Genomic DNA, 26,644 nt, shown 5'->3' on the forward strand with positions numbered 1-26,644 from the left:
AGAGGCCAAACTTTTGGCCTCTTCTTTCAAAGCGGTGTGTTTCAAGTTCTGCAAAAGCAAGACTTGGCATAAGATTCCAGTGTGACACATGCATTGATTTACCAGAAAATATACTTCATCATGAAAAGGTTTTATACGTGAGGCCTTTTTCAAATGTAGAGAAAATCTGCTTATTAGTAAATCTTGTTTTTTGCCAAGCCAGATTATCTTTGGTGCAATAGAAATCTAATGAAATGAGTCTTAAAAGGAATGTCAAAGTCAGTTTCACTTAATGGTTTCTCTTATTTAAGTACTGAAGGTTAAAAATAGATCAGAAAAAATTGAAGTACTGTATTGTAATCATTTATAAATGGTTCTGTATTACCATAAGATAGTCTGTAGGATCTGGGAAACACTGTTAATAATTTACCATTTATTGAACTACCTTTGAGCTGCTGAATGCCAGGAGCTTCACATATATTGTCATTATTCTTCACAATAACTGTAAAATTGTTTTTTGTTTGTTTGTTTTCGATTACTAGTTCACATATCAGGACAGAGGCTCAAAGAGCCCACACATTTTAATACATGGCAAAGCTAAGATTTGAACTTGATTCTGTCAGATACCAATATAAAATGAGATAATATTTGAGAGTGCTTGGAAAAATTCTACACACACACACACACACACACACACACACACACACACACACTCAAGAAGAGAGTTAGGAGGGGACAAGAGAGAGCATTACAACACGCTACCTCCAGAAGTAAGCCTGCCACCTTGGCAGCAGAGTTCCCCTTCTACATAATCCACAAGCAGTTAGGAAGGGGAAGCCACCTTACAAGATGGAATACATGGAAATATAAAAATGTGCAAATCTTTTTTGTGGAAACTTTAAAATACTCTAGTGAGACCAAAAAAAAAAAAACAGATTTGAACAAAGGGAAAAAAATGCATGTTCTTGGATAGAATGATTCAAAATCATAACAATGTTCATTCTCCATGAGTTGATTTATAAATTTAAACAATACTAATTGCTTTTTATTACCCAAAAGCTAGACAAGAAGATTCTAAACTTAATGGAAATATATTTCTTAATAAATAAAGCATATGGGTGATTCTTTCTCCTCACCACTACTAGTTCACTGTTTAGATAAGTATATATTGACGTGAAAATCATTTTTATAGGTTATGTTCCGAGAAACCTTATTCTCATAAGTAAGGAGAAATGGGAAGAGTAGTTAAAGGCACTGTGCAGGTCTTTAAAACTCTTAAGTTACATGCCAGAAATCATAATGAGCTCATCAGAGTTGTTTCTATTATTTTAAATAAATTATTTCATTTATATGTTTGATTTTTTGAATTATTTATAATTAATTATTTTTAGTTATCTGTCCACTGACTAGGAAACCCATTGACAAAGGATTATTTACCGAGTCATTATAGCTACAGTAGACCCCAATATTTCAAACTGTGTTTTTGTCAGGTGTAGGGAGATTTTCCATTATAGCCTTTAAAAACTACTCACTATGTCATTGCTTTTTTTCCTTTTCTCCACAGTAGCATTACAGACCCCCGCAGCTGACCGAAGTGGGGTCCAGGAAAACTGTAGAACAAAATTCAGGGAAGGCCTGCATCTGCAAGAAGGAGAATTCTTATTACAGGTAAATTTCAGTACATACAGTTTCTCCTAATAAAAACACTGTAAACGAAGGATAATTCATCAGTCTTCTAGTTACTCCAGTTGACTTAGAACCTCCCCAGTGCTTCCTGTCCCTTTTACCAGGACTGCAACAGTGGTGTCATGCTAGATAGGACAGCATAGTTGTACCGAGTAGATTAGAAGCCTACCTATCAAGTTCCCTGGTGTATTTCTTTAAACAGTAAGAATTCCTACATTATTTTAAGGGTTCTCATTTTTAAGACATTGAATTTATATATACTTTTTCAGGAATATAGCTTCATGAAAGCAGTTAATTGTATTCACTTAATAGTTTGAAAATGTCTTTACCTAAATTTTATTTTTCACTGTGTTCTCGTCTCTTACCTATGAGGTATGTCTTACCAACATGCTACAAATCGTCTCAACAGCTAAAAGCCCTAATTTTTGTTTTAGAACTTAGTTTCTAGATTTGTCTATGAAAATATTTTAATCTTTCTTTACTCGATTTCTTGGAACGCTTGATTTTCAGCTATAATTCTCAGGTGTTTATTTTGTTTAAAAAATATAGAACGAAGATGTGTGCTGTGATATGTGTTACTACTATTATGTGATCATCTTCAATTCTACCCGGTAAACGGAGTGAAGAACTTAGTTTGCCATTGTGACCCAAAGTAGCTGCCACCTTTAGTAGCTCCATTAACTCATTCTGAAAATGCTTATGTGTGACCCAACAGTTTATAGCACATTTTATTATAATTTTGTAATTGTGAACGTTTGCACCCATTAGGTTAACAGATTAAATATCTTCAAGCTTCAGTCTTCATCCTGTCCCTGGCTGAGGACCTGTATGTGTAGAATGGCTCGAAACATAAAGACACCTTCTTCAGGTCATAGGAAAACGTTCTAATAATTGTTGCTTCATGTGATTAAACACATACCTTCGGTTATGTAGGAAAGTAATAAATAATTGCTTTATTTCAAATGAAAATAATCGGATATGAAATGCTAAACATTTGGTAAAACAGTTTAAATTATGGGCCAATGATTTTTTTCCCCTCCTAGGATATTTAGGCAAATTGTAAACATATTCTATGTCAAGGACAAAGAATAAAAATAATACTAATGAAAAACTAGTCTCTTTTTTTTAAGTATCTGAAAATTGGAAACATTTAGGTATTTTAAATAAATGCATCTGTTGTGAATTATATTGTATATCAGCAGTAAATTTTCCAGTGGGAAGCATCACATGTTGTCTGATTTGCTCGTGGCTATTACCTCTTCTGGAACAGTTGACCCAAAACATTGTAGACATGTGGAAATGGCATATTGCATTACATACAGTTGCCATAATGGCATCTAACTTTATTCTTTGAACATGTGATTTTCAATTATCCTAAGACATAGAGAATGTTTCCAGAGGTACAGTATACCCTCTAGCATGAAACTTTTAATGAGAAATCTTTTCCTTTAGTTTTAACAAAGGAGATACATAAAGAAAATGTTACATAGTATTAACAAAAATTTGAAATAGTTACTTTGAAGCTTAGCTTAAGTTGATTACTGTTTTAAAAGGAAAAAAATGAAAAAATGACTTTTATTTCCTTTCATTAGCCATTATTTATTTCAGACATCTTCATTTATTTAATCATATTCTGTCTGGTGCTATGTATATGGTGCTGATTATAATCAGCAGCTTTCTTTTTGAGTTAACAGCCATTGAAACTATAAATAATACTGTCAATTGCAGTTTATTTCTCTTACATTAAATAGTAACTTCAGCATGACTCTCAGATAGGTAAGGCAAATCTTTCTAAGTCTAAAGAATAATTATCTCTTCTATTAATATGAAATTACCATATTCTTTTTATTTACTGATAATTCAGTATAAGTAATAACCTGGTTCCATATAGTATTTAGGATCATTTGAAGATATACATAAGATCAGTATGCATATATTCTCTTTAAAGGCTCTTTATTTCTGACAATTAACATTTGTCTAAGGGAGTGTGATATTATACCTTGAGTTGTCTTTGTGTCTTCTGGCAGAATGAGCTTATTGCAAAGTACTAAATTCATTTTGCTGTTTGAAGTAGCAGGACACTCTACAAAATAAAATGCATAGGATAAATGTATACTCTTTTCTAAAAAGACGGTATTTTCGGAAGGAAAAGATACCAAAAATGGGCATTATCTGTTACTGCCAACTGAAATTTAAGAATATTTAATTTGGAGGGTGTCAATGAGTAACTACTTAAGTTCCTGCTGGGTGCCAGCACCATTCCTTCTGGGGAAATCACCGGGCATTGTAGCCATAATCTCTGAAATCAGCGACCTTAGAGCCCGGTTGGGATTCAGAGTGTAACAGTCCTGCCGCAGCTGGAGAGCCGTGCTCCTAGAGGAGGCAGACCGTGATAGGTAAGTGGACAGGCTTCATCGAGTCAGGCCAGATTGCCTCCCGGCTCAGCTTCGCTGGGTGACCTTCAGCAAGCTGTTAGGCAGGTCTTCACCTCAATTACTTGATTGCAGTACTGGAATATGGCACCTACCTCACTGGGATGTTGACGGATACACAAAAATATTTAGACAAGTGACGGTTAAATAGTAGGTCCTGTGTATTATCTTTGTAGTCAGTTCCGCAGGTGCGTATTATAGACCAAGAATGTTGAAGATGAAAAGAATTAGAGTGGAAAGGCAGACAGTCTACCATATCTAATAATTAAGGTAGATACCTACCTGACTTGGCGAGCATCCTAAGCACGGTGGCAATGTCTTCGTAATTCTCCAGTGCCAGTACTTGATGTGTTCTCTTAGGTTTGTCATCACTGATTAAATGTTGAATTAACTAATTGCTGTCATTATGTACCTCAGCAGTTCACAAAGCATGATCATGTAAATCTTTATTTGCACATGTCCACAGCCTCACATTGTAGTAATGGTGTCTGACGTTAATTGAATGCCAACTCTGTGCCTGGTGCTAAGATGAAACAGTCTTCATATCCAAAGTGCCTATTTTTCAAATGATGACACTAAAATTTGAAGGCATCAGTAACCAAAGCCACACAAATAGTAGCAGACTGGAATAAGAATCCAGTTCAAATCTGACTCCACAAACTGTATGGTTCTCCCTCCACCACCCCATGTCTCCTTTGACATGAAGAACAGGAGACCCCGTCAGAGGGGGTTAGCCATGCTAACGCAAAGAGCAGATGGAACTCTGCTGAATTGCATTGAAGCAGGAAGCAGTGAAGGCCTACAGAAGTAAACTAGGTGATAACAAGGAATGTTTAAAGTGATCTAAATACCGTTTTATCAAAGAGTATAGAAATATTAACAGTGGACTTGAGTAATGACTAAAAGAATAGAAAAAGAGTGTAAACTTCCAATCTCAGAGTAGGGGAGAAAAGGGAACAATAAAAATAAAGGTTGACCAAGAGCAGGTAAAATGGAAAGAAAAAGAATAGTACAGATGGAACAAATAGAGCACATATACAATGATAGCTTTAAACATGAACATATTAGTAATTAAATGAACATTTGCCATATACTTGTATATATTTGTATTAGGTATGTATTATATGTTTTATATGCAGCCCATATTGCTTTATTATATTTTCAGTAAAGCTTTAAATTTTTTTAATGCTTTGGGAGTATTCAGATTTCAAATTGCATCAGTGTTTGAATGGTCTATACAAAGGTGTTCTATCAAATTTCTCTTAAGAATCTAATCAGCATAGGGGCGCCTGGGTGGCTTAGTCAGTTGAGCACCTAGCTTCAGCTTAGGTCATGATCTCACTGTGGGTTCAAGCCCCATGTCAGGCTCTGTACCTGGAGCCTGCTTCAGATTCTGTGTGTATCTTTGTCTCTGTCTGTCTGTCTGTCTGTCTGTCTCTCTCTCTCTGAAACTCAATAATAAAAAAAAATATAAAAGAATTTAATCAGCATCTTTAAAGACTACTTTTCTCTGAAAAGCAATGTGATAGATTATAATAATTATACAATTTAAAAAACATACACAAAGTATGCAGTATATTTAAAACAATATCTGAAGCACGAGGAAGACTAAACCAATTTTTTACTGACTAAGCATTAAATTTAGCTGTCCGCTTTTCTTTACCTAAATCAAAAGGTATGAATAGATCCCACAGCATAGAGTATGTCTGTGTTTATGAGGTATGATCATTTTAACCATTTTAAGGAGAAAACTTTTCAGCAGTGAAAGTAACAGCTTTACCTGAAGTCAGTATTTATATGAGTGATCATATTGTTACTTGGTCACATTACTAATCTTAGAGATTTTTTCCTTGTAGGCTTTGAATGGCTTTGTGCTGGTTGTCACTACAGATGCCCTGGTCTTTTATGCTTCTTCTACTATTCAAGATTACCTAGGGTTCCAGCAGGCAAGTAGATTTCTCTTGGATCATTTAAACCATTTTTTTAAGAAAATTACTCTATTTATACTACATTTTAGGGACATAACTGATCATTTATATATAGAAAATGTCAATTACAATATGCTTATAGAATAAAAATCATCTTTTTCCACTAATAATTTCTATACTAGTGTAATAGTTTACTGCATTATGATTTTTTTTAAATGTTTATGAGATCCATGCATGTTGTGTTTCATCTTTCACTTATTAAAGAATCTCAAATAGTAGAAACATTGGATGGGGGCAGACAGGGGAATATTTGCCATCAGATTAGTTATGGATACCAGAGGGCCTGGGCAGCTATGAAATGAATGAGGTGATATGTAAAGGTACAGGCAAAATACCATGGCTTATATCTTTAATTCTGACTTAAGGCTGATAATGGATGCTTTCAGGATGCGCCAGTGGTATTTAAGCATAAGATTCAGAGGTTGGGCTTTGGTGGAGGGAACAGGGGAAGGAAAAGGTAGAAGTACTGCTGTAAGCAGCAGACTGGGAGCACCTAAAGAGATGAACATGTTGGGTTTGTGTAATGTTCTTGAATAAATGGCACATAGATGGAATGGTGTTTGTCCTGTTTGAGGGGCCAGAGCATCTGATAAGACCTGAGAACAGTTTGTAAGTACACTTGACTACGAGCTATTCCTACGTATCAGTAGTTCTTAAATTCTAATATGTTAAGACTCACTCAAAGAACTTGATATAAAATTAAAAACTTTGGGCCCCACTCCCACATACTCTGATTCAGTAGGGTCGAATGGGGCCTCTGAATTTGCGTGTCTAACAATCTCACAGGTGATGCCGAGGCTGCTGGTTTGAGTGTCTGTCTACACGGTTAAATAGACTGAAGTTTAAACTGCGTTATATACACAGTGGAAGCGTCTCAGCTTTTTTGCTCAGGGAATCTGTGTGCTCCACTCTGTGTTTCAGATAAGAACTCTGGTCATTGGGTAATGGACTGCACAGAGATGGTTTAGTGCCAGTTAAGTTCACAGGGAGGTTTAAGTCTAGATAGCTAACCTGGGAGAACCTGGCTCTGTGACAAAGCCTAATTTATGGAGAGTCAAGAGGTAGAGGAAGGATTCTTACTCTTCCAGCGTGTACTGGAAATAAAAATTTAATAGAAAGAAAGTCATTAGAAGACAGTGAAAGAAATATTTAATACTCTTAAGCTTAGAGAAGTCTCAGACAGCTGGATTTTCAGACAAGCTTTTTGAAAGAAATAGGATTTAAAAGATCAGTAAGTGACTAAAAATAGACAGAACTTAATGTCTGTGAAGGAATGAAGAGGTCGGGAAGTGACAGCAGGGAGCCCGAGGTGCTCCACTCACCGTGCTCCCCTTTCTCTATTTTCTGTCTCAGAGGACTGAGCAGCCCTCTTGTCATCTGTCTGATGTGTGTTCATCACCATTAACAACCACCCAGCAACATAGCTACATTTTGAAATTAATTTAGTAAGCCACATTTAAAAAAATCAGTACTTTAAAAAAAAATCTCCCTGTATCTTTTTTCTTTAGTCTGATGTCATACATCAGAGTGTGTATGAACTTATTCACACTGAAGACCGACCTGAATTTCAGCGTCAGCTGCACTGGACATTAAACCCTCCGCAGTGTACAGACTCTGGACAAAGAATTGATGGTAAGAAAGTTTACCAAAAGATAGTGTTGGTGAGTTTTTAATAGAACTCTGTGAAGGGAGGCAGAGAACCTTTGGAGGCATACAACTCCTTGGCGAAGGTTGGGAAGCAGCAGAAAGACTGGAGTTGGCAGTGGTATGCCACAGCCACGTTACAGAGACTCATGACCTAGGGAATATTTTGACAAATGACCACCACTCATGAATTTCAAGCAAGGAAGTGTTACCATACTTACTAATATATTTTATAAAAATAACTTTTGAAAGATTGGAAGGAATGTATACGGTTGATCCTAGAGAGTGTAGAAGTTGTTCTGTCTGTAAAATGCACTAAAGAAAAATGCAAGTATATTTTCTTGATCCAGTGCTTTTAGAAATGTGTGAAGGTGTTTAGATACAAAGTGTTAGAGAATATGAAAATTATTGACAATAGAAATAAAAACAAAACTGAGTGGGTCAAGTTCTATGTAGTAGAAGTGATATTCTGTGCATTTATCTCATGATCTCCTCTTCTGAAAATGATTCTTCACTTTTGTATTCAGAACAGAATCCCGTTTAGAAATTAACACAAATCTTAGCTATCCACACACTTGATTGTACAGCATAATGGGATGTAAATTTGTGTTGCTGTTATGTCTGTAGAAGCGAACGGCCTCCCGCAGCCAGCAGTCTGTTATACCCCGGAGCAGCTTCCTCCAGAAAACTCTTCCTTAATGGAGAGGAGCTTCGTGTGCCGACTGAGGTGTCTCCTGGATAATTCATCAGGTTTTCTGGTAAGGCGCAAAATCTTACGACACTGCCAGTTGCAGTTCAGGAAATAAGAAGGAAATGCCAAAACCATTTTCTTTGGTTAGATTTGAGTTTAATTTTTAAAACATACTTTAAAAAATAATTATGAAGGAAAGTAAATTGTTTTTTCAGATTTCTAATATCTTCTGTGACTCAAAACTCTCGATCTTTTAGGATATAATAACAAAGACTGAGTGAAGTCACGTGTGACCTTGTACTTTGCCAAAATATTTCTGGGACTCTTTAATGTAAAAGAGAAAGAACTCTGTAGCCCTTTTTTAGCAGCAGACCGTCTGCTGCTTTAAGCCCTTTCTTAATTTCATTGCTGCTGAACGGAAAATTATCATGAACTTTTCTAAACAGCTACAGTAACTGTCATATAGATAAAAAGGTGGTGGGGATGCCTGGGTGGATCAGTCAGTTAAGTGTCCGGCTTCAGCTCAAGTCATGATCTCATCATGGTTTGTGGGTTTGAGCCCCGCATCAGGCTCTGTGCTGGCAGCTCAGAGCCTGAAGCCTGCTCTGGATTCTGTATCTTCGTCTCTTCTCTCTCTGCCCCTTCCCAACATGTTCTCTGTTTCTCTCTCTCTGAAAAATAAATAAAACATTAAAAAAAAAAAGGGAGATAGAAATGGTTGTATATTCGTGATTGCAAAGTAGTCCTCTGGTATGAGACGCTGCTGTGGACACCTGGAGGGATAATCAGGGAGCGGCGTCAGCAGGATGCTCAGTCACGCTGATCTTTGTCCTGAAGGGAGTGCAGTCCACTAGGCACAGAAGCCCGTACAAAGCATGGTGCGTACTAGTTCTGTGAATTAGCAGGACTTTGAAGTAATAAGATCCTGAACATGAGCAAACAGTGATTTTTTTGTTAATGTGTTTATTTTTGAAGATAATTTTGCTGACCCAGAGTTAGAATTGTGCTTTGAGATAGTTTTCCTAGTACTGAAGATCAGCTAATACGTATTTCTCAGGTGGAATTCACATAATCGGGACTGCTGCCACGTCTTATGGAGGTCAGAATCATCCCTCAGCTTGATTAATATTGTTTTAAGCAACTAAGTTGATCATGTTCATGTTTAAATTATCTTTGTTTCCTCGGTCTTCTAAAAGTACCCTTTATTGTTATCTTATTTGAGTTCTGCATTCTTTATATGATTTTAGGATTCATTTTAGCATTTTACTAAAATTGTATTTTATCACTGTATAAAAGCTTGCCAGGAGTTATGAAATAGACCACCAGCTAGGGAGTATAGCTCATCTCTGAAAATTAATGTGTACTTGATGACTTTAGTACTGTTTGTTCATTTAGGCATGTATCGAATGGCACGGGGGTGGAGGGAAGGAGCTGCCATGCTCTAGGTGTGAAGGACAGGGCATTGTGAGCTCAGAAGACGATACAGGTATTTTTGTGGTGACAGGTAAAAAGGAGTGGCTTCCTGGGCAGCCCCTTTAGGACAGCATTCGTATTGTCCTTTGGGATAGTTGTAGTGGGCTTTTTGTAGAGAAAGGAATGCAAGCAGCATCTGTGAGTCTTAGGAACTTTTATGGGATTATCAAGAATACTGGAAATGGTCACGACTGAGCCTTTGGAAATGAACAGTTCTAAAGTGTAAGTTTTAATGAGCTGGTTTTGGTTTTTTAAAGGCAATGAATTTCCAGGGGAGGCTAAAGTATCTTCACGGACAGAACAAGAAAGGGAAAGATGGGTCAACCCTTCCGCCTCAGCTGGCTTTGTTTGCAATAGCTTCTCCACTTCAGCCGCCCTCCATCCTTGAAATTCGAACCAAAAACTTCATCTTTAGAACCAAACACAAACTGGACTTCACACCTACTGGCTGTGATGCCAAGTAAGTAAAACTTGTTCAGTTTTCTTTTACTAAATGTATATTTTATTGGCAGCAGATCTCTCTTAGCATGTAAAATGTTTAGATTATAACGTTTATTAGTGTATTAACTATTACTTGATACTTTCAGTGTAGCCTTTTAAAACAATTTCATCAGGCTCACAAATCCTCTTGTAATTTTTTTACTATACTTGTCACAATTTCTGTATCACAAAAATGATTTGCTTTTATTAGTAAGATGCTATCCTGATGACATGTGTTGGTTTGTTTTACATTTTTAAAATGTGTCAACTCTATTTGATTTTTAGCCCTAGAAGTTAAGTAACTTCCAGAAAATTATGAAGTAGACTGATAGTAGTATTCATATCATGTCAAAATCTTTCATTGGTTTTCCCCAAATATGGGAATGCAGAAAGATTTAAAACACTTCATCCCTTGAAATGGAGTATATGTATTCTAGGTTTTGATTATAGATTCTGTTTTGCCTACATAATCTGTTAGATTCATCTTTAGACATGCCCATTTTCATGGCATTTTTTTTTTCAGGAGAAGAAAATAAAACTGATATTAATAGCCGTAAACAAAAGAGAGCATTTGCATAAATATAGTTGTTTTTACCTGCTAATGTGAAATCCTGAAAACAGTGCAGAAAATAGTATATAACTGATCAGTTAGGTTGTTTCTTTCATATATGTTAAATTTTAATCTCTTATTTTACTTTTTTTTTTTTTTAAACAGAGGAAAACTTGTTTTAGGCTATACCGAAGCAGAGCTGTGCATGAGAGGATCAGGATATCAGTTTATTCATGCGGGCGACATGCTTTATTGTGCAGAGTACCATGTCCGGAGTAAGTTGTATTTCATTATGAACATGTCTGAAAAAATGGCGTGTATTCTATTACCTGTTTTAAATGAGCACATAATGTAATGAGTTTAAAGCAACTATTTGGATAAACTTACAGTCAATGCCGTACCCTTAGGATTAACCGGAATTACACTCTTGTTTCTTAACTGCTCCACACCTACCACGCGAATCTGCTACTTTAATTACTGTGAAAATGAACATTTTGCCCAATGTTCTGCTCAAGTTTTAATCGCATTTTAAATGGCATCATTAATTTACAAGTCGATGTTAATACAGATTATGCTTTAAAATGGCTAAATAAAATGGTAAGCAGTAGAAACATTCTCTTTTTAAAATGAAATTATTTGAATCTTTTTGTTTTCCCCAGACTGTATACTCTCTCTATAGTTGGATGTACTACCAGAATTTTTTGACTTAATCTTCCCTTTAACCTACTAAATAATAAATTTAGTCTTGAGGTGTGTGGGTGGCTCAGTTAGTTAAGCGTCTGACTTTGGCTCAGGTCACTCTCTCTCAGTTCATGGGTTCCAGCCCCATATCTGAGTTTGTGTTGACAGTTCAGAGCCTGGAGCCTGCTTCAGATTCTGTGTCTCCCCCCTTTCTCTGTCCCCCACCCCATCTCTCTCTCAAAACTAAAAAAACACAGAAAAAAATTTTTAATGATAAATTTAGTCTGAAGTAGAGAAAAACAATTCAGAAGAACAGTTTCCTTACATTTTAATACATTGTGTTTAAAAGTTTTCAAAACATTTATCATCTTTGATGTTAATGAAATACATCCAAAAATATATCAGAGTGGCTTTGTTTCAGAGGTTTTCTTTAAAATGTTGATTTCAGGTTTGATAATTTAGTGTTTGGATTTTGTTTTAGTGATCAAGACTGGAGAAAGTGGGATGATAGTATTCAGACTTCTTACCAAAGACAATCGATGGGCTTGGGTTCAGTCTAATGCGCGCTTAGTGTATAAAAATGGTAGACCAGATTACATCATTGCAACTCAGAGACCTCTGACGTAAGTACAGAGACAAAATGTTGCATGTCTTCATTTTTTTAAATAACATTTTGGTTTATAAATCCTCTTACATGAAAATTTTAAAATAAATTCTATGACAATTTTCTCTTGAAGTAAAAACTGAAAATATGTATAGAAACAAGGCATAAATGAAGGACATTGAGAAGATAGAATTGACAAACCTTATTGAATATATATGTGAAATTACAGGAAGAGAATAACCAAAGAAAACTCCAGGGTTTTACTGTAATGTGTGAAGGAAAGTTGAAAAGCTAGTGCCATATATAAAAATAAATGCATAATAGTGCTATGTTTAGTACATGTTCTCTAAGCATGCAGTGGTTTTTAAGTTTCTTATAGATTCTATAAATGAGCATTTTGTCAAATATTTGTATTAGAAATGTTTTCTCCACTCTAGAGAGCTGATGTTGTATGTGACTTGAGGTAAGATCAACATTAATAGTTTCCTTTATGTGTACACAGTTGACGAGTAACATTTATTAAAAAGGCTGTTTTTCCCTCCGCTGCACTGCATTTTGATCAGGGGGTTATGTCTGTGGTTCTGTTTCTGGGTTCCATTAGTCTAGTGGTCTGTTCTCACTGTCATAGCACATGGTCCTCATTACTCCATCTTTATATAAATCTTGGTATCTGTGTGTGAGCTCTCTATAGTAGTTGAGGAATTTTTGTTGTTCTCCTTCAAGATCGTCTCCTCTCTTCTTTATATTTTAGAAATAAGTTGTCAAGTTCCAGCAGATTACCTTTTGTGATTTTGAATGGAATTACATTGAAACTCTAGCTTATTTGGGGGTAATCAACATCTTTACAATATAACTCTTCCAGCCCTGATGGTGAATATATGTATATGCATATTGCTACATGAATATGTTCCTATGTCTTTGTCCTAATAGTGAGTTGCATTTTTCTTACCTCTTAGGTGTCTTTTCCTTAATTTCCTTTCTAGATATTGATATTTTTTGATGCTTTTTTAAAATGGTGTGCATGGTGGGGTGCCTGGGTAGCTCAGTGGGTTAAGCATCCAACTCTTGATTTCGGCTCAGGTCTTGATCTCATGGTTCATGCGATTGAGTCCCAAGTCGGGCTCTTACACTGACAGCATGGAGCCTGCTTGGGATCCTCTTCCCCGACCCCCGCCACGCACTTGCTCACTCCGCGCACAAAATAAATAAATAAAACATTATATAGTGTGGATGTACATGGCAGTTTCTAATCATTTTTAATATTGGCTTGTATTCAGTGACCTTACTAAAATCCACTTATTATCATAAGTGTTTGGATCCTTCAAAATTTTTAATACATACCATATCATTTGCAATATTTTTTAAAATCTTTAGACATTTTAAAAAATGATTTTATTGCACTGGTTAGGCCCTCAGTAATATGTAAAATAATGATATCAGGTTTTGGTTTTGTCTTATTACCAGTCTCAGGGGGAAATGGTTTAATATTTTATCATCAAGTATTGATGTTTGTGGTAGTACTTTTGATATTAAATTATATATGTACACAGACACATATACATATATAATATCTAGATATTATATGCGTACAAACATATACGCATATGCATTCTATACATTTATATATATTCATGTCCATATATTACATATACATTTTGCTATTAAATATATAGATTTATGTCTATATATGTATACATATATATTTGTGTGTATGTATATATGTTTTTAAAAGCTTCCCTTTACTAAATGATTTTAAACTATGTCAACTTCATTGACATTAGTTTACATTGATTTTTCTCTTTTACTGTTTCCTTTTCACTTTGTAATATCTGGAGTGATTTTTAAAGAAACATTTCTTGTTATTAGAAATTTGTACCTTCTCAAATAATATTGCTAGAAGGCCATTAGTTTCTAATCTGAAGGATCCAACTTTTGGTTTGTTGATTTTTCCTATTGTATGCTTGTATTTTTTAAAATATCTTATATATAACGGATGCTTAACATTTTTTTCTTAAAATGTTTTTCAATGTTTATTTTTGAGAGAAGGAGAATGAGCAGGGGAGGGGCAGAGAGAGAGGGAGATAACAGAATCTGAAGCAGGCTCCAGGCTCTGAGCTGTCAGCACAGAGCCAGACATGGGGCTTAAACCCACAAACCATGAGATCATGACCTGACCCACCTAGGTGCCCCTGTATGCTTGTTTTCTACTCCCATTTATATCTGCTTGTTACTTCCTTCTGCCTCTTTGGGTATATTTGCTATTTTTCTAGCATTTTCTTTAAGCAGTCAATTTCCCCTTAGGCACAACTTTAACTACAGTCCTCGTGTTTTGATATGTCTTGTTTTTTCTATTTATGATTTACTTAAAAAATGCAGTAGTATGTACTGTTTATATTGGAGATTTTCTGGGGTTTTTTAAAAAAAAAAAATTAATGCCTTTAGTTTTGAGAGAGAGACAGAACACAAGTAGAGGAAGGGCAAAGAGAGGAGGAGACCCAGAATCTGAAGCAGGCTCCAGGCCTTAACCACTCAGGGCTTGGGCCCACAAAACATGAGATCATGACCTGAGCCAAAGTCGGATACTCAACCGACTGAGCCACCCAGGCGCCCCTGGTTTGTTTGTTACTGAATATTTACACCAATTTCACCGAAGTTAGAAAATATTCTGTGAGTGATTTCATTTCTTTGAAATTTGTGGTAGCTTATGCATGATCAAATAGATAGTAACACATCCCAAGTGCTCTGCTCAAGAATCTATGTTCTGTTGCAAGTATGGTGTTCTTCATTTATCAATGATTGTTTGTGTTGTTCATATTTTCACTCTTTGAGTTTTGCGTTTGCTGCTTCTATTAGTTATTAAAAGGTTTTTTTGTTGCATTTTCTCATTACCAATAATGCAGGACATCGTTTGTATCTTTCTAGGTTATTTTGCTTCTGTGAACTGTCAGTTCATATTGTTTCCCTGTTTTCTACTGTGTTGTTTGCCTCTCTCTTGGCCATCATTGGAGCTCTTTACTTCCTATGGGTATTAAGTTGGATATATTTATACACACACATACTACATGTAGTATACATGTGAAATTATAAACAGGACACGTTTTATCCATGCCTTAGCCTGATTTATGAATTCTTTTGCCATGTAAGATTTTTAATTTTTGTGTCAATTATGCTAGTATTTTCCTATAAAGATTCTAGGTTTTATTTAGATATCGCTCCTCCCATTTGGATTTGAAAAAAAATTTTTTTAAGTATAATTAGCACATGATATTTTATTAGTTTCAAATGTACAACATAGCAATTCAACAGCGATATGTAGTGTTTCCTGGAAGTGTAGCTACCATTTGTCAGCATATAAAGTTAGTGTAGTATTGTTGGTCATATTCCTGTGTTGTACTTTTCAGCCCCATAATTTATGATAACTGGGAGTTCATACCTCTCAATCCCAGTCATCTGTGTAACCCATCTTCCTAGTGCCTTCAGTCTGGCAACCGCCAAATTTGTTCTCTATATTTATGAGACTGTATCTTGTTTTGTATGTGTGTTTTATTAGTTTTCTAGATTCCATGTAAGTGAAATCATGAGGGATTCATCTTTTTCTACCTTCTTTCACTTACTGTAACACCTTCTAGATCCATCCATGTTTTTACTGATAGAAAAATTTCATTCTTGTTTATACCACTGAGCAATATACCACATCTTTTTCTCTAATTTTTTTTTCATGTTTTATTTACTTTTGAGAGAGAGAAAGTCAGCATGAGCAGGGAAGGGTCAGAGAGAGAGGGAAACACAGAATCTGAAGACAGGCTCCAGGCTCTGAGCTAGCAGTCAGCACAGAACCTGATGTGGGGCTCAAACCCATGAACCATGAGATCATGACCTGAGCTAAAGTTGGATGCTCAACCGACCGAGCTACCAGGAGCCCCTTTTTTCCTCTACTTAATGGACATATAGGTTGCTTCCATATTTTAGCTATTCTAAGTAATGTAATAAACATGGGGTGCCTCTGTTTGGGATAGTGTTGTCATTTTCTTTGGTTATATACACAGCAGTAGAATTACTGAATTGCATGGTAGCTCTTTTTTTAATTTTTTGAGGAGACTCTATACTATTTTCCACAGTGACTGTGCTACTTTACATTCCCAACCGTAGGTAAGGGCTCCCTTTTCTCCACACCCTTGCTACCACTTGTGATTTCTTGTTTTTGATTCTAGCCTTTCAGACTCATGTGAGGTAGTATCTCATTGTAGTTTTGACTTCCTTTTTCCTGATGATTAGTGATGTCAAACATCTTTTCATCTGCTAGCCATCTGTGTATCTTCCCTGGAAAAAGTGTCTATTCAGTTCCTTGTTTTAATCAGATTTTTGGGGAAGTTGTAGGAATTCTTTATGTATTTTGGATATTAACCCCTTATTGGATACATCATTTGCAAATATCTTCTATTCAGTAGGTTGTCTTCACTGTGCAGAAGCCTCTTATTTTGGTCCAGTCTTGATCATTTGTTTTTGCTTTTGTTTTCTAATTTGTTGGGATGCAATTTTTTAGGTAGTCTCTTATAATCATTTGTGTTTCTGTAGCGTTGGCTTTGACTTCTCTTTTATTTCTGATTTTATTTGCATAGTCTCTCTTTTCTGCTTGATTGTGGCTAAAGGTTTATTGATTATCTGTTCAGACAACTGGCTCTTGGTTTCATTGATCATTTCTTTATAGTCTCTATTTCATTTATTTCTGCTCTGCTTTTTCTTTCCTTCCTTTTAACTTCGTGTTTTGTTTAACCTTTCATCTAAAGCAACCAGAAAAATAGATTTGTTTGAGATTTTCCTGGTTCTTGAGATAGTAGTTTATCCTAATAGACGCCTTAGAACTACATTGCTGTGTCTCAAAGATCTGGACCATTGCATTTCCATTTTCATTTGTCTCCAGGTATTTTCTGATTTGGGTTTTGATTGTTGATCCTTTGGTTGGTTAATAGCATCTTGTTTAGCCTCCATGTGTTTGTGGTTTTTTTAGTTTTTTTTTCTTATATTTGATTTCTAGTTTCATGCAACTGTAGTCAGAAAAAATGCTTGATTGAATTTTGTGACTTAACATGATCTGTCTTAGAGCATGTTCTGTGTGCATTTGAATGTGTATTCTTCTACTTTTGGATGGAATGACCTGTGTATATATTAACATCATCTGGTCTAGTGTATCATTCAAAACCAGTTTCCTCATTGATTTTTTTGCCCAGATGATCTATCCACTGATGTAAGTGGGGTGCTAACGTCCCCTACTACTATTGGAGTACTGTAAATTTATGTCCCTTTATGTCTATTTGTATAGGCTTAGATGTTATTATCTAAGTGATACAGATTTTAGAGATCCTATGCTAGGTGCATAGATATTTATCCTTGTTATATTCTTTTGTTGGATTGATCCCTTTATGTTATGTCCTTCCTTGTCTCTCATTATAGTCTTTGTTTTAAAATGTATTTTGTCTTTTAAGTATTGCTACTCCAGCTTATTTTTGTTTGTTTTTTTGGCTTTCATTTGCATCGAAAATAGTTTTCTATCCCTTCCCTTTTAGTTTGAATTTGGCTTTAGTATGAAGTTAGTCTCTTATATGCAGCATATAGATGGGTCTTCTTTTTATCCAGTCACCTCATACCCTTTGATTGGAGCACTTAGACTATTTATATTTAATACATATGTATTTATTGCCATTTTGTTCATTGTTCTGAGTTTTTTTGTAGTTCTTCTCTTTTCCTTATTTTCTTTTTTCCCTTCTGATGGATACCTTTCTTTAGTCACATACTGGGATTCCTTTCTACTTATTTCTCTATCACACATTTTTGGTCTGCGTAACCTTGAGGTTCATATATAACATCCCAAGTATATAACAGTTTATATTGGTGGTTGCTTAACTTTGAACATATTCTAAAAGCACTATGTTTTTACCACCCTCTTCATCTTTTATATATTTGAGGTTATATTTTATATCTTTTCTGATTCCCTAAGCTAATTTTTAGATCTAATTGCTTTTTATTTATTTTGTCTTTTCACCATCATAAGGTTAAATCACTCATTTATACATGATTGGTTGATCTACTGCCTGTACTCTAGGTTTTCCAGTGACTTCTTATTTTCTTACTTCTGGTTGTGACCTGTTTTTTGCTGAAAGAAGTTCCTTTAACATTTCTTGTAAGTGGTTTAGTGGTGGTGAATTCCCTTTCACTTTTCTTTGGGAAACTTGTCATCTCTTCTTCAATTCTGAGTGATAGCCTTGCTGGGTAGAGTATTCTTGGTTGTAGGGTTTTTTTCCTTTCAGCACTTTAATATCTTATGACACCCCCTTCTGGCCTGCAGAGTTTCTGCTGAAAAAGCAGCTGACAGCCATAATGGGGTTTCTCTTGGAAATCAGTACTTGCTTTTCTCTTCCTGCTTTTAAGTTTGATATGTATTGGTGTTCGTCATGTTTGGGGCTTTCTTTGCTTCTTGAATTGGAAATCCTATTTTCTTCCCCAGTTTAGGGGATGTTTTAGCTATTATTTCTTCAAATAGGGTTTCTGCCCCCTTTCCCTTTCTCTTCTTCTTCTGGGACCCCCTATAATGTGAATGTGTGTTTGAGGTTTTCTCAGAGACCCCTTAACTTGCCCTCTTTTTTCTTTTTCTGTTTGCTATTCTCCTTGCCTGCTTTCCATTACCTGTGTGTCAGATCACTAATCTATTCTTCTGCATCTTCTGATCGATTGTTGATTCCTTCTGTATTTGGTTATTGTATCAACTGTGATTCTTTTATATTTTCTGTCTCTTTGCTGAGGTTGTCACTGAGTTTGTGTACTTTTCCCCCAAGTCCAGTGAACATTCCTTTGAACTCTTTATCAGGTAGATTGTTTATCTCCATTTCATTTTGGTTTTTTTCTGAAGCTTTGTTTTACTCTTTTGTTGGGAATAAATTTCCTGTCTTCTCATTTTGAGTTTCTAATTAGGTGTAACATGTCCATTTCCCAGTCTTGAAGGAATGGACTTGTGTAAGAAGATCTCTGTAGACTGCATGTCTCTGGCACCTTTGGCCGAATGACTAGTGCTGTAGCGGGCACAGGCCAGGAGTCCCGAGTTGCTCTGCACCGGGCATGCCTTGCCCTGGATAATTAATTCCTAAATTGTTAGGGTTTGTTTTTATAGTTGGATCTTTATTCCACTTAGATTTTTTTTCCCAGAGGATGTCAGCAGTGGACACTGAGGGTGGAAATAATAACTAAGGTTCTGGGATAAATTCTAAATCACTTAAATTTGTCTTAAAAGTTTTCTAGCACTTCTCATCTGGAAACTTTATGTCAAAATAAAGTTCACGCTCCAAACTCAATTACAGGGTACTTTGCTTACTGTTTTTCTTTTACATTTTTTGTTTTTAAAATGTTTCATACAACTCTTATTGTTTGTACCCAATTTTAGAGATGAAGAAGGAATAGAGCATTTACAAAAACGAACTATGAACTTGCCTTTTATGTTTACTTCTGGAGAAGCTGTGTTATACCAGATAAACAATGCTTTTCCTCCCATAATGGATCCCTTACCCATCAGGACGAAGAATGGTGCTAGTGGAAGAGAGTCTGCCACCAAGTCAACTCTAAATAAGGATTCTTTCCATCCCAGTTCCCTCCTCGGTGCCATGATGCAACAAGATGAGTCTATCTATCTCTATCCTGCTTCCAATAATGCAGCCTTTGAAAGAAATCTTTTTAATGAATCTATGAATGAATGCAGTAATTGGCAAGACAGTATTGCACCGGTGAGAAGTAACAGTATCCTGAGACCTGAGCAAATGGGTCAGTCTCAGGAAATGAACCCCGCTGGAGGTCAGTCAGGGCTCTTGGCAGACAACAGAAATAGTGACTTGTACAGCATTATGCAACACCTGGGCATTGACTTTGAAGATATCAAAGACATGCAACAGAATGAGGAATTTTTCCGAACTGACTTTTCTGGTGAGGATGATTTCAGAGATATTGACCTCACAGATGAAATCCTGACATATGTCCAAGATTCTTTAAGCAAGCCTGCCTTCCAGTGTCCCGGGTACCAGCAGCAACAGCCCCCGGCTGTGAACTCCAGTTGTATGGTCCAGGCGCGCCTGCAGCACCAGCAGAACCCGGGAGCAGCGGAGCAGCAGCAGCAGCTGTGTCACAAGATGCAGCACATGCAAGTTAATGGCATGCTTGCAAACTGGAGCTCTAACCAGCCTGTGCCTTTGAGTTGCCCGCCGCAAGAGCTACAGCAGTATCCTGTCCTCTCGGATGTCCCTGGGACCCGTCAAGAGTGTCCCTACCAATCCGAGATGGACGCCATGCCTTACCCGCACGACTGTATCCCCTGTAATCAGTCCGCGCTCCCCCAGCATTCCCAGGGGACCCAGTTAGACTTTCCCATCGGGAATTTAGAACCGTCCTCCTACCCTACCACTTCGAATTTAGAAGATTTCTTCACCTGTTTACAAGCGCCCGGAAACCAAACCCACGGACTTACTCCAGAGGCGCCCGTGGCCACCCCTCAGACTTGTTATGCCGGCGCTGTGTCCATGTACCAGTGCGAGCCGGGGCCTGCGCACGTCCACGTGCCGCAGATGCAGTACAGCCCGGCGGGGCTGGAGCCGCAGGCCTTTTTCAACAAGGTAAGGGTTTTATTGGGCTGATAAACCCGTCTGGTGATTTCCTCTAAATTAGAGACATCAAATCATAAACATTTTATGTGACTACTTTTTTTTTTTTATAAGCCAACACTTTCCCAGTAGTAGTATGTTACTAATAGATCTTTCTTAACTCGAGAAAGAAATCAAGGGCTACAGCACTGTGAGTATGTCATAAGTTACCAGGAGAAATTCGGAAAAAGTATAGTGTTTTGAATAGATCCTTTGGTTTATCTCTCTCCTTTATAATTATATGTCCCTTTAAAAATTCGGACTTCAGGAGCGCCTGGGTGGCTCAGTTGTTTAGCGTTGGACTTCCGCTCTGATCATTAGCTCATGGTCTCTGAGTTTGAGCTCCCCTTGGGCTCTGGTGCTACCAGCTCAGAGCCTGGAGGCTGCTTCAATTTCTCTGTCTCCCTTTTTGCCCCTCCCTCCCTCATGCTCTGCCTGTCTCTCTCTCTCAAAAATAAACATTAAAACATTGTTTTGAAATCACTCTTCAAAGTAGTTACTTTAAAGCTCAATCTTTTTTGTATGTGTTAAAATAGGATTAAAGTCAATAATACACTTGTGCTTTCTTCAGATGCCTTTGTCCTTGGTGAGTCCTGAATTCAGTCCTAGGCTCCTCCATGTTCTCTGGCAATACCTCCATGTTATCTGCCACATCCTCATTTTATCCTTCACAATGGAATGGTGTTTCTAGCATTTTGAAAAGAAAGCATAACTAATTGGCTTTCTCTCTTGTGGTCAAGCTGGATACTGTACTTAAATTTTTACTTATTTAAAGAAAACTTTTTTTGTTTATTTATTTGAAAGAGCAAGCAGGGGAGGGGCAGAGAGAGAGACTCCCAAGCAGGCTCTGTACTGTCAGCACAAGAGTCCTTTGGCGTGGCTCAATCTCACAAACCATGAGGTTATAACCTGAGCTGAAATCAAAAGTCACTTAACCAAGTGAACTACTCGGAGCCCCTTTATTTTTACCTATTTTTTTAAGGGGCTTGAACTCACGACCCCAGGATCAAAAGTCACATGCTCTACCGACTGAATCAGCCAGGGCCCCTGTATTTTTATTTTTTAAATACATTTCTAGCAGCAAGCATGTTTTAAATCTTTTTTAAAGTTAATAGTGATTTGCCTTCATGCTTTTCTGTTAGAAAATATTTAGTTCATTATACTTAAGTAGGCTTTTGAAGAAAATCTTGATTAAAATTAAGTTCATTAGAGTATAGTAGATTTGTGGCATTTTTCTTACGTTTGGTTTGTCTACGTATGAGCTTTTTGGTATATAACGGTAGTGAAAGTTGTCCTTATCATTATTCCACTCTTTAATTATATCACAATTCATTATTCAGTACACTCTCCCAACATTGCCATGAAGTAGCACGGACAGGTAACTTGAGTAAATTGTTGACAAGTTAATAATTTATATAACCTAAAATTTCATTACCACATTCTTTAGAGGGTTTTTTTTTCTGTCATTTTGTATTACATTTTTATGAACAGTGAGATAATATGAAATCTGTAAACCTACATATTTCCCCAGGGAACTATTTTTAAAAATTACCTATGCGGCTCATATTTTTATTGAATAGTACTGCTTTTGACAGTATACTTAAAGAGAATTGCTGGCATGCATTTTGCTATGAATGGTAAGAGTAACTTAATTTGAAGCCTACCATTCTCTGGAGACCTAGATTATATGACTTTCACTATATATTAATGTATGTTTTAGAGACTCTTTCAAGTCTGATATTAACATTAATGTTCCATCGGCTTTATAAAGGTAGATTTTGTTTCAAGGAATTAAGGGTATGATTTTGATCTATTTGAACATTTCCATAACTTTCAGTAACTATATACCATACAAAGGCCCTATAATCTATAAAAGCCTACAGAACTGTGTATCTGCCTTTTTTTTAGTAGCAGTTATAGACTAACTAGACTTAACTTTATTATAAGATGACAAGATCAAGTGTTTTATTTGGTAACTTAATCTATAAAAGGATACTTTTTAATAATACTTATTAAAAGCATGTAACCAAAAAAACGGTTTAGGAATTCATACCCATGCTGTAATATTTTAGGAATATTAAGATGCTTCTATCAGAAATGACCTCATATAGGAAAGTTCTAGGTCTGCAGTCCAGTCTAGTAATTTTGAATACAGTCAGTAGTACCCAGAACTTAACTGGGATGAAATCTGGTCAAAGCAAACTAATGTATGACAGATCTATAGAACTGTGATTCATAACTGGTGCTCTGATCCGTCAATTCCTATCCAAGCCAAAGGCAATTTGTTAATCAAATACTCTCCTAATGCCAATTCTGCACTGAGACCGATGTATATCACACATTGGTACCATCTAATGGAGAAACCAAAAGGTTATAAACTCAAATACATAGTATTTGCTCAGTTGGTCTTCACTGAATTATGTCAAGAATTTGAAGTTCAATAACATGCAAGGCAAAGGTTTTAAAAAATCATTTAGTGACTTAAGATACTTGATAAATCTATTCTAATAAGTTGCATTGCTATTTTTGTTTGCAGTTTCAGAATGGAGGTGTTTTAAATGAAAGCTATCCAGCTGAATTACATAATATGAACAACACTCAGAGTGCCACTCACCTTCAGCCCCTTCATCACACACCAGAAGCCAGACCTTTCCCTGATTTGACGTCCAGTGGATTCCTGTAATGCCAAGCCCTTTTCCACCTTGGGTTTTGGATTCGTTTATGGAAGACTACAGAGTAATGGAACTGTCCGTGTTGGACAGCAGCACCTTGACATGGAGGCAGTGATGGCTGTTCACACTAGTGTTCCAAACCAAATTTTAGTCTTTTTAAGAGTTAAAAAAAAAAAAAAAAAAAAAAGACCAAAACTACATATACTATAGTCATAAAGTGCACTGCCACAGACAGTGAGATGCTATCTTTATTTCACTCTATATTCTGAGTACTAGAGAATATACAAAACTTCTTCGGGAGACCTTTATGGCACTTTTAAATAAAAACTTTTGTCAGAAAAAAATGAAATACTTTTGAGTTTTCTACTTCTATATTGTTATTAGTACCCCAAATGTCGAATTAAACGATTTCCTTTTATTTTTAGCTTCTGCTTTTATCTCAGATGTTAAAATAAGTGGTTTGGTGCTTTTATAAAAAGATAATCTCAGTGCTTTCCTCTTCCTTTGTTATGTAAGTGCCTCATAATTTTTTATACCTATAACACTGTAGGATGTATATTTGATAGCAAGTATACTTTTTAATAACATTCTGCGCACAAATATTATTTGTATTTCTTAAATTCAGTCATTTTTATCAACCCAGGCATGTTTTAACTGCACTACTCACCCACTTTCTTCAGGAAAAGGGCAAGTTATGATTGAAAAAGTATTTATTCTGTGACCTAGTTGCTTCTAGATCTTTGATGTTGCTATGTGCCTTATGTTGAAAAGTTTTGAAAGTAAATTGTCTTTCCCAATTATTTTTTGGTCATATAAATATTAAGACTGCCGCACTGAAATTTCAACAGTGTTTTCAGAACAAAGAGAAAGACTGCAATTTACTTAAGTCTCCACCGTGGCGGGTCCGTGTTGCAGGTGCGGGAAGATCTGCTTGAATGTGACCGCATTTATGAGGAGGAAGTAGCTTTACTTCTAGCTCTTTAGTCACCATTTCAATGTGTATAAATTCTTTAAAAAACTACTTTAGACCTAGAATGAACTTTAAGGCATAATATGTTGACTTTATAAATTTCACTTCTTAGTACAGTGGAAACTCTTTGTTTTTCTCATATTTGAGGAGCGTGAAGATTGAACGTAGCAATGTTTGATGCAAAGTATTGTTCTGAGTGACATGAATGGTGCATTTATAGTTTATAATGAACAAAATTATATTTAAAATATTTTCAAGCTTTCATTTGCAAATAGTCTATATCTTATATATGCACGTAATTTGAGTCTTACCTAGATTCTTGTGTCTTTTCAAAAATAATCAGATCATGAATCCACCTGCTTTTACTTTGGTGTTAAGACAACCATGCCATTCTCTTTACTTCAAACATTACGCTGTTTCTAGGATACAGTGACCTTTGTTATTGGTAAGGCAAATGATCACCTTGCTAACTTTTACTGTCCTCAGGTGATTTTTAAAGACTCGTTTATTTAAATGTGACATCTGAAGGGCAGCACATTTTTCATGTGTTACATAAAAACCTGTTGGAATCTTAAACCAAAGTGTAGTAAAATACGCTATTTTTCACTCCTTTTTTTAAAATTAAGGTCTACCAAAGTGACTTCAGACAAAATATCTGTCAGTTCTATCCATTTTTAGTTAAAATTTGAATCCATAGAATCAATTTAAGAAAAAAACCAATTTGTCTAAAACATCTCATAATTTGTTTCCAGCATGAGGTATCACTAAAGATTTAGACCAGTGGTCTGGCTTAATATTCCATTTTTACATTTAAGCCTTTCATTAAAAGTCATCACATAACCATTGGGTCAGTTATTTAGCAGAAAAATAGGCTTCGTAAATTATGAATAGAAAGACAGTTATACACTTACAAAATTTAAAAAATTTAAATCAATATTGTATATTTTTATCTATATAAAATAAACTAAGAATAATGAAATCACATTAAACTAAATACACATTTGTTTGTATTGCTAAGTGCCAAACAAAGAAAGAATGCTCTGTTTGCTGGTCTAATGAGAGATTAATTTTTTAGATAAGGTGCACTTCTGAGTATGTGGATATGTCTAATTTGAACTTTTCCTAAACTCAGTTGTTCTTCCAGAATTGGGAGATTTGCCGGTGTTCCAGTGTATTAGGAAGTTTTATTCAATACTCTACACAGACTAGTGTTTTTCAGTATTACTAAATTTTTGGTAGATGTTTTCATGGCTGTTCTCTTTTCTTCAAAATGTTACTGCTTACCTAGGCCATACATACATTTTTGTCTAAAGTATGATTTATAATCTCCTTATCAAAATTGTATACAATAATATATGGTAATAAAATAATCAAGAATAAATAATATGTTCTAATGTAAATTATTTCTGGTTCATAGAGAGGAAAGAGCATGTTTAGTACAGTATTATAACTATATTAGATAAAGGCAAGCTACAATATTTAAGGATACATGAAGCTATAATTTATAAAATTCTACCCCTGGATATTTTAGCCTTTACCCGGATATAAAAAAGACTCTTCAAGTAACTTCACAGATTAAAATGCTTCTGAAACGGAGGACTCTTTTAAACTTTGTATTAGTGTTACAGATGTAGTGGTGTTAGTGTCTCAGATTAAATTTTAAAATTCCATTTTAATAATTTAGTATTTGATGAGTTTTTAAAACAACTCATGTTGTATTTAGTTCTCAAATTAGAAAAATTGTTGCTTAAGCCGACCCTCTAACAGATGTAAATGATACATTAGGCCTTTGGCATTAAACTCGGGACTTAAAGAATTCACCAAGAAAGTTGCAGTTACGACGATTTGAAGAAAAAATCCTGAGAAAAGTTTTCATTCTAGTAACTTTTTTTTTTTTTTAGTCTCAGGCACAGAGCATCTACAATGCCTCTGTCTGGTCTTTTCTCTCCTCTGGCAACTTCTCTCTGTGCTGGTTCTCCCTCCAGCCTGGAAAATACTTGACCCCGCATCCTTTTCTCAGTCAGTTCTTTACCTCCTTTCTCTAAAACAGTGTTTGCTCTCCTGAAATCTTGTTTTATTTTTGATCTATTAAACTGCTTTATGGAAGTTCACTCAATTT

At 35.8% G+C, this 26,644-nt stretch overlaps 1 protein-coding gene across 2 annotated transcripts in view; it reads left to right on the plus strand.

Annotated features, from left to right (window-relative positions):
• The window catches only part of AHR (aryl hydrocarbon receptor), a 48,816-nt gene extending 22,905 nt beyond the window's left edge, over positions 1 to 25,911 (plus strand). The window contains exons 3-11 of one of the 2 annotated variants that reach the window (XM_029929718.1): positions 1,544 to 1,647; positions 5,954 to 6,043; positions 7,594 to 7,717; positions 8,357 to 8,487; positions 10,151 to 10,353; positions 11,089 to 11,198; positions 12,086 to 12,227; positions 19,641 to 20,856; positions 23,420 to 25,911. In XM_029929718.1, coding sequence (XP_029785578.1) covers positions 1,544 to 1,647; positions 5,954 to 6,043; positions 7,594 to 7,717; positions 8,357 to 8,487; positions 10,151 to 10,353; positions 11,089 to 11,198; positions 12,086 to 12,227; positions 19,641 to 20,856; positions 23,420 to 23,566 — 2,267 coding nt within the window. In that variant the 3' untranslated portion in view covers positions 23,567 to 25,911. The remainder of the gene's footprint in view (positions 1 to 1,543; positions 1,648 to 5,953; positions 6,044 to 7,593; positions 7,718 to 8,356; positions 8,488 to 10,150; positions 10,354 to 11,088; positions 11,199 to 12,085; positions 12,228 to 19,640; positions 20,857 to 23,419) is intronic. The other variant, XM_029929723.1, reaches the window with a different exon arrangement.
• Positions 25,912 to 26,644: the final 733 nt, after the last annotated feature.

The sequence above is a fragment of the Suricata suricatta genome, chromosome 2 (assembly GCF_006229205.1).
Source record: "Suricata suricatta isolate VVHF042 chromosome 2, meerkat_22Aug2017_6uvM2_HiC, whole genome shotgun sequence".
NCBI classification, from domain to species: Eukaryota; Metazoa; Chordata; class Mammalia; order Carnivora; family Herpestidae; genus Suricata; species Suricata suricatta.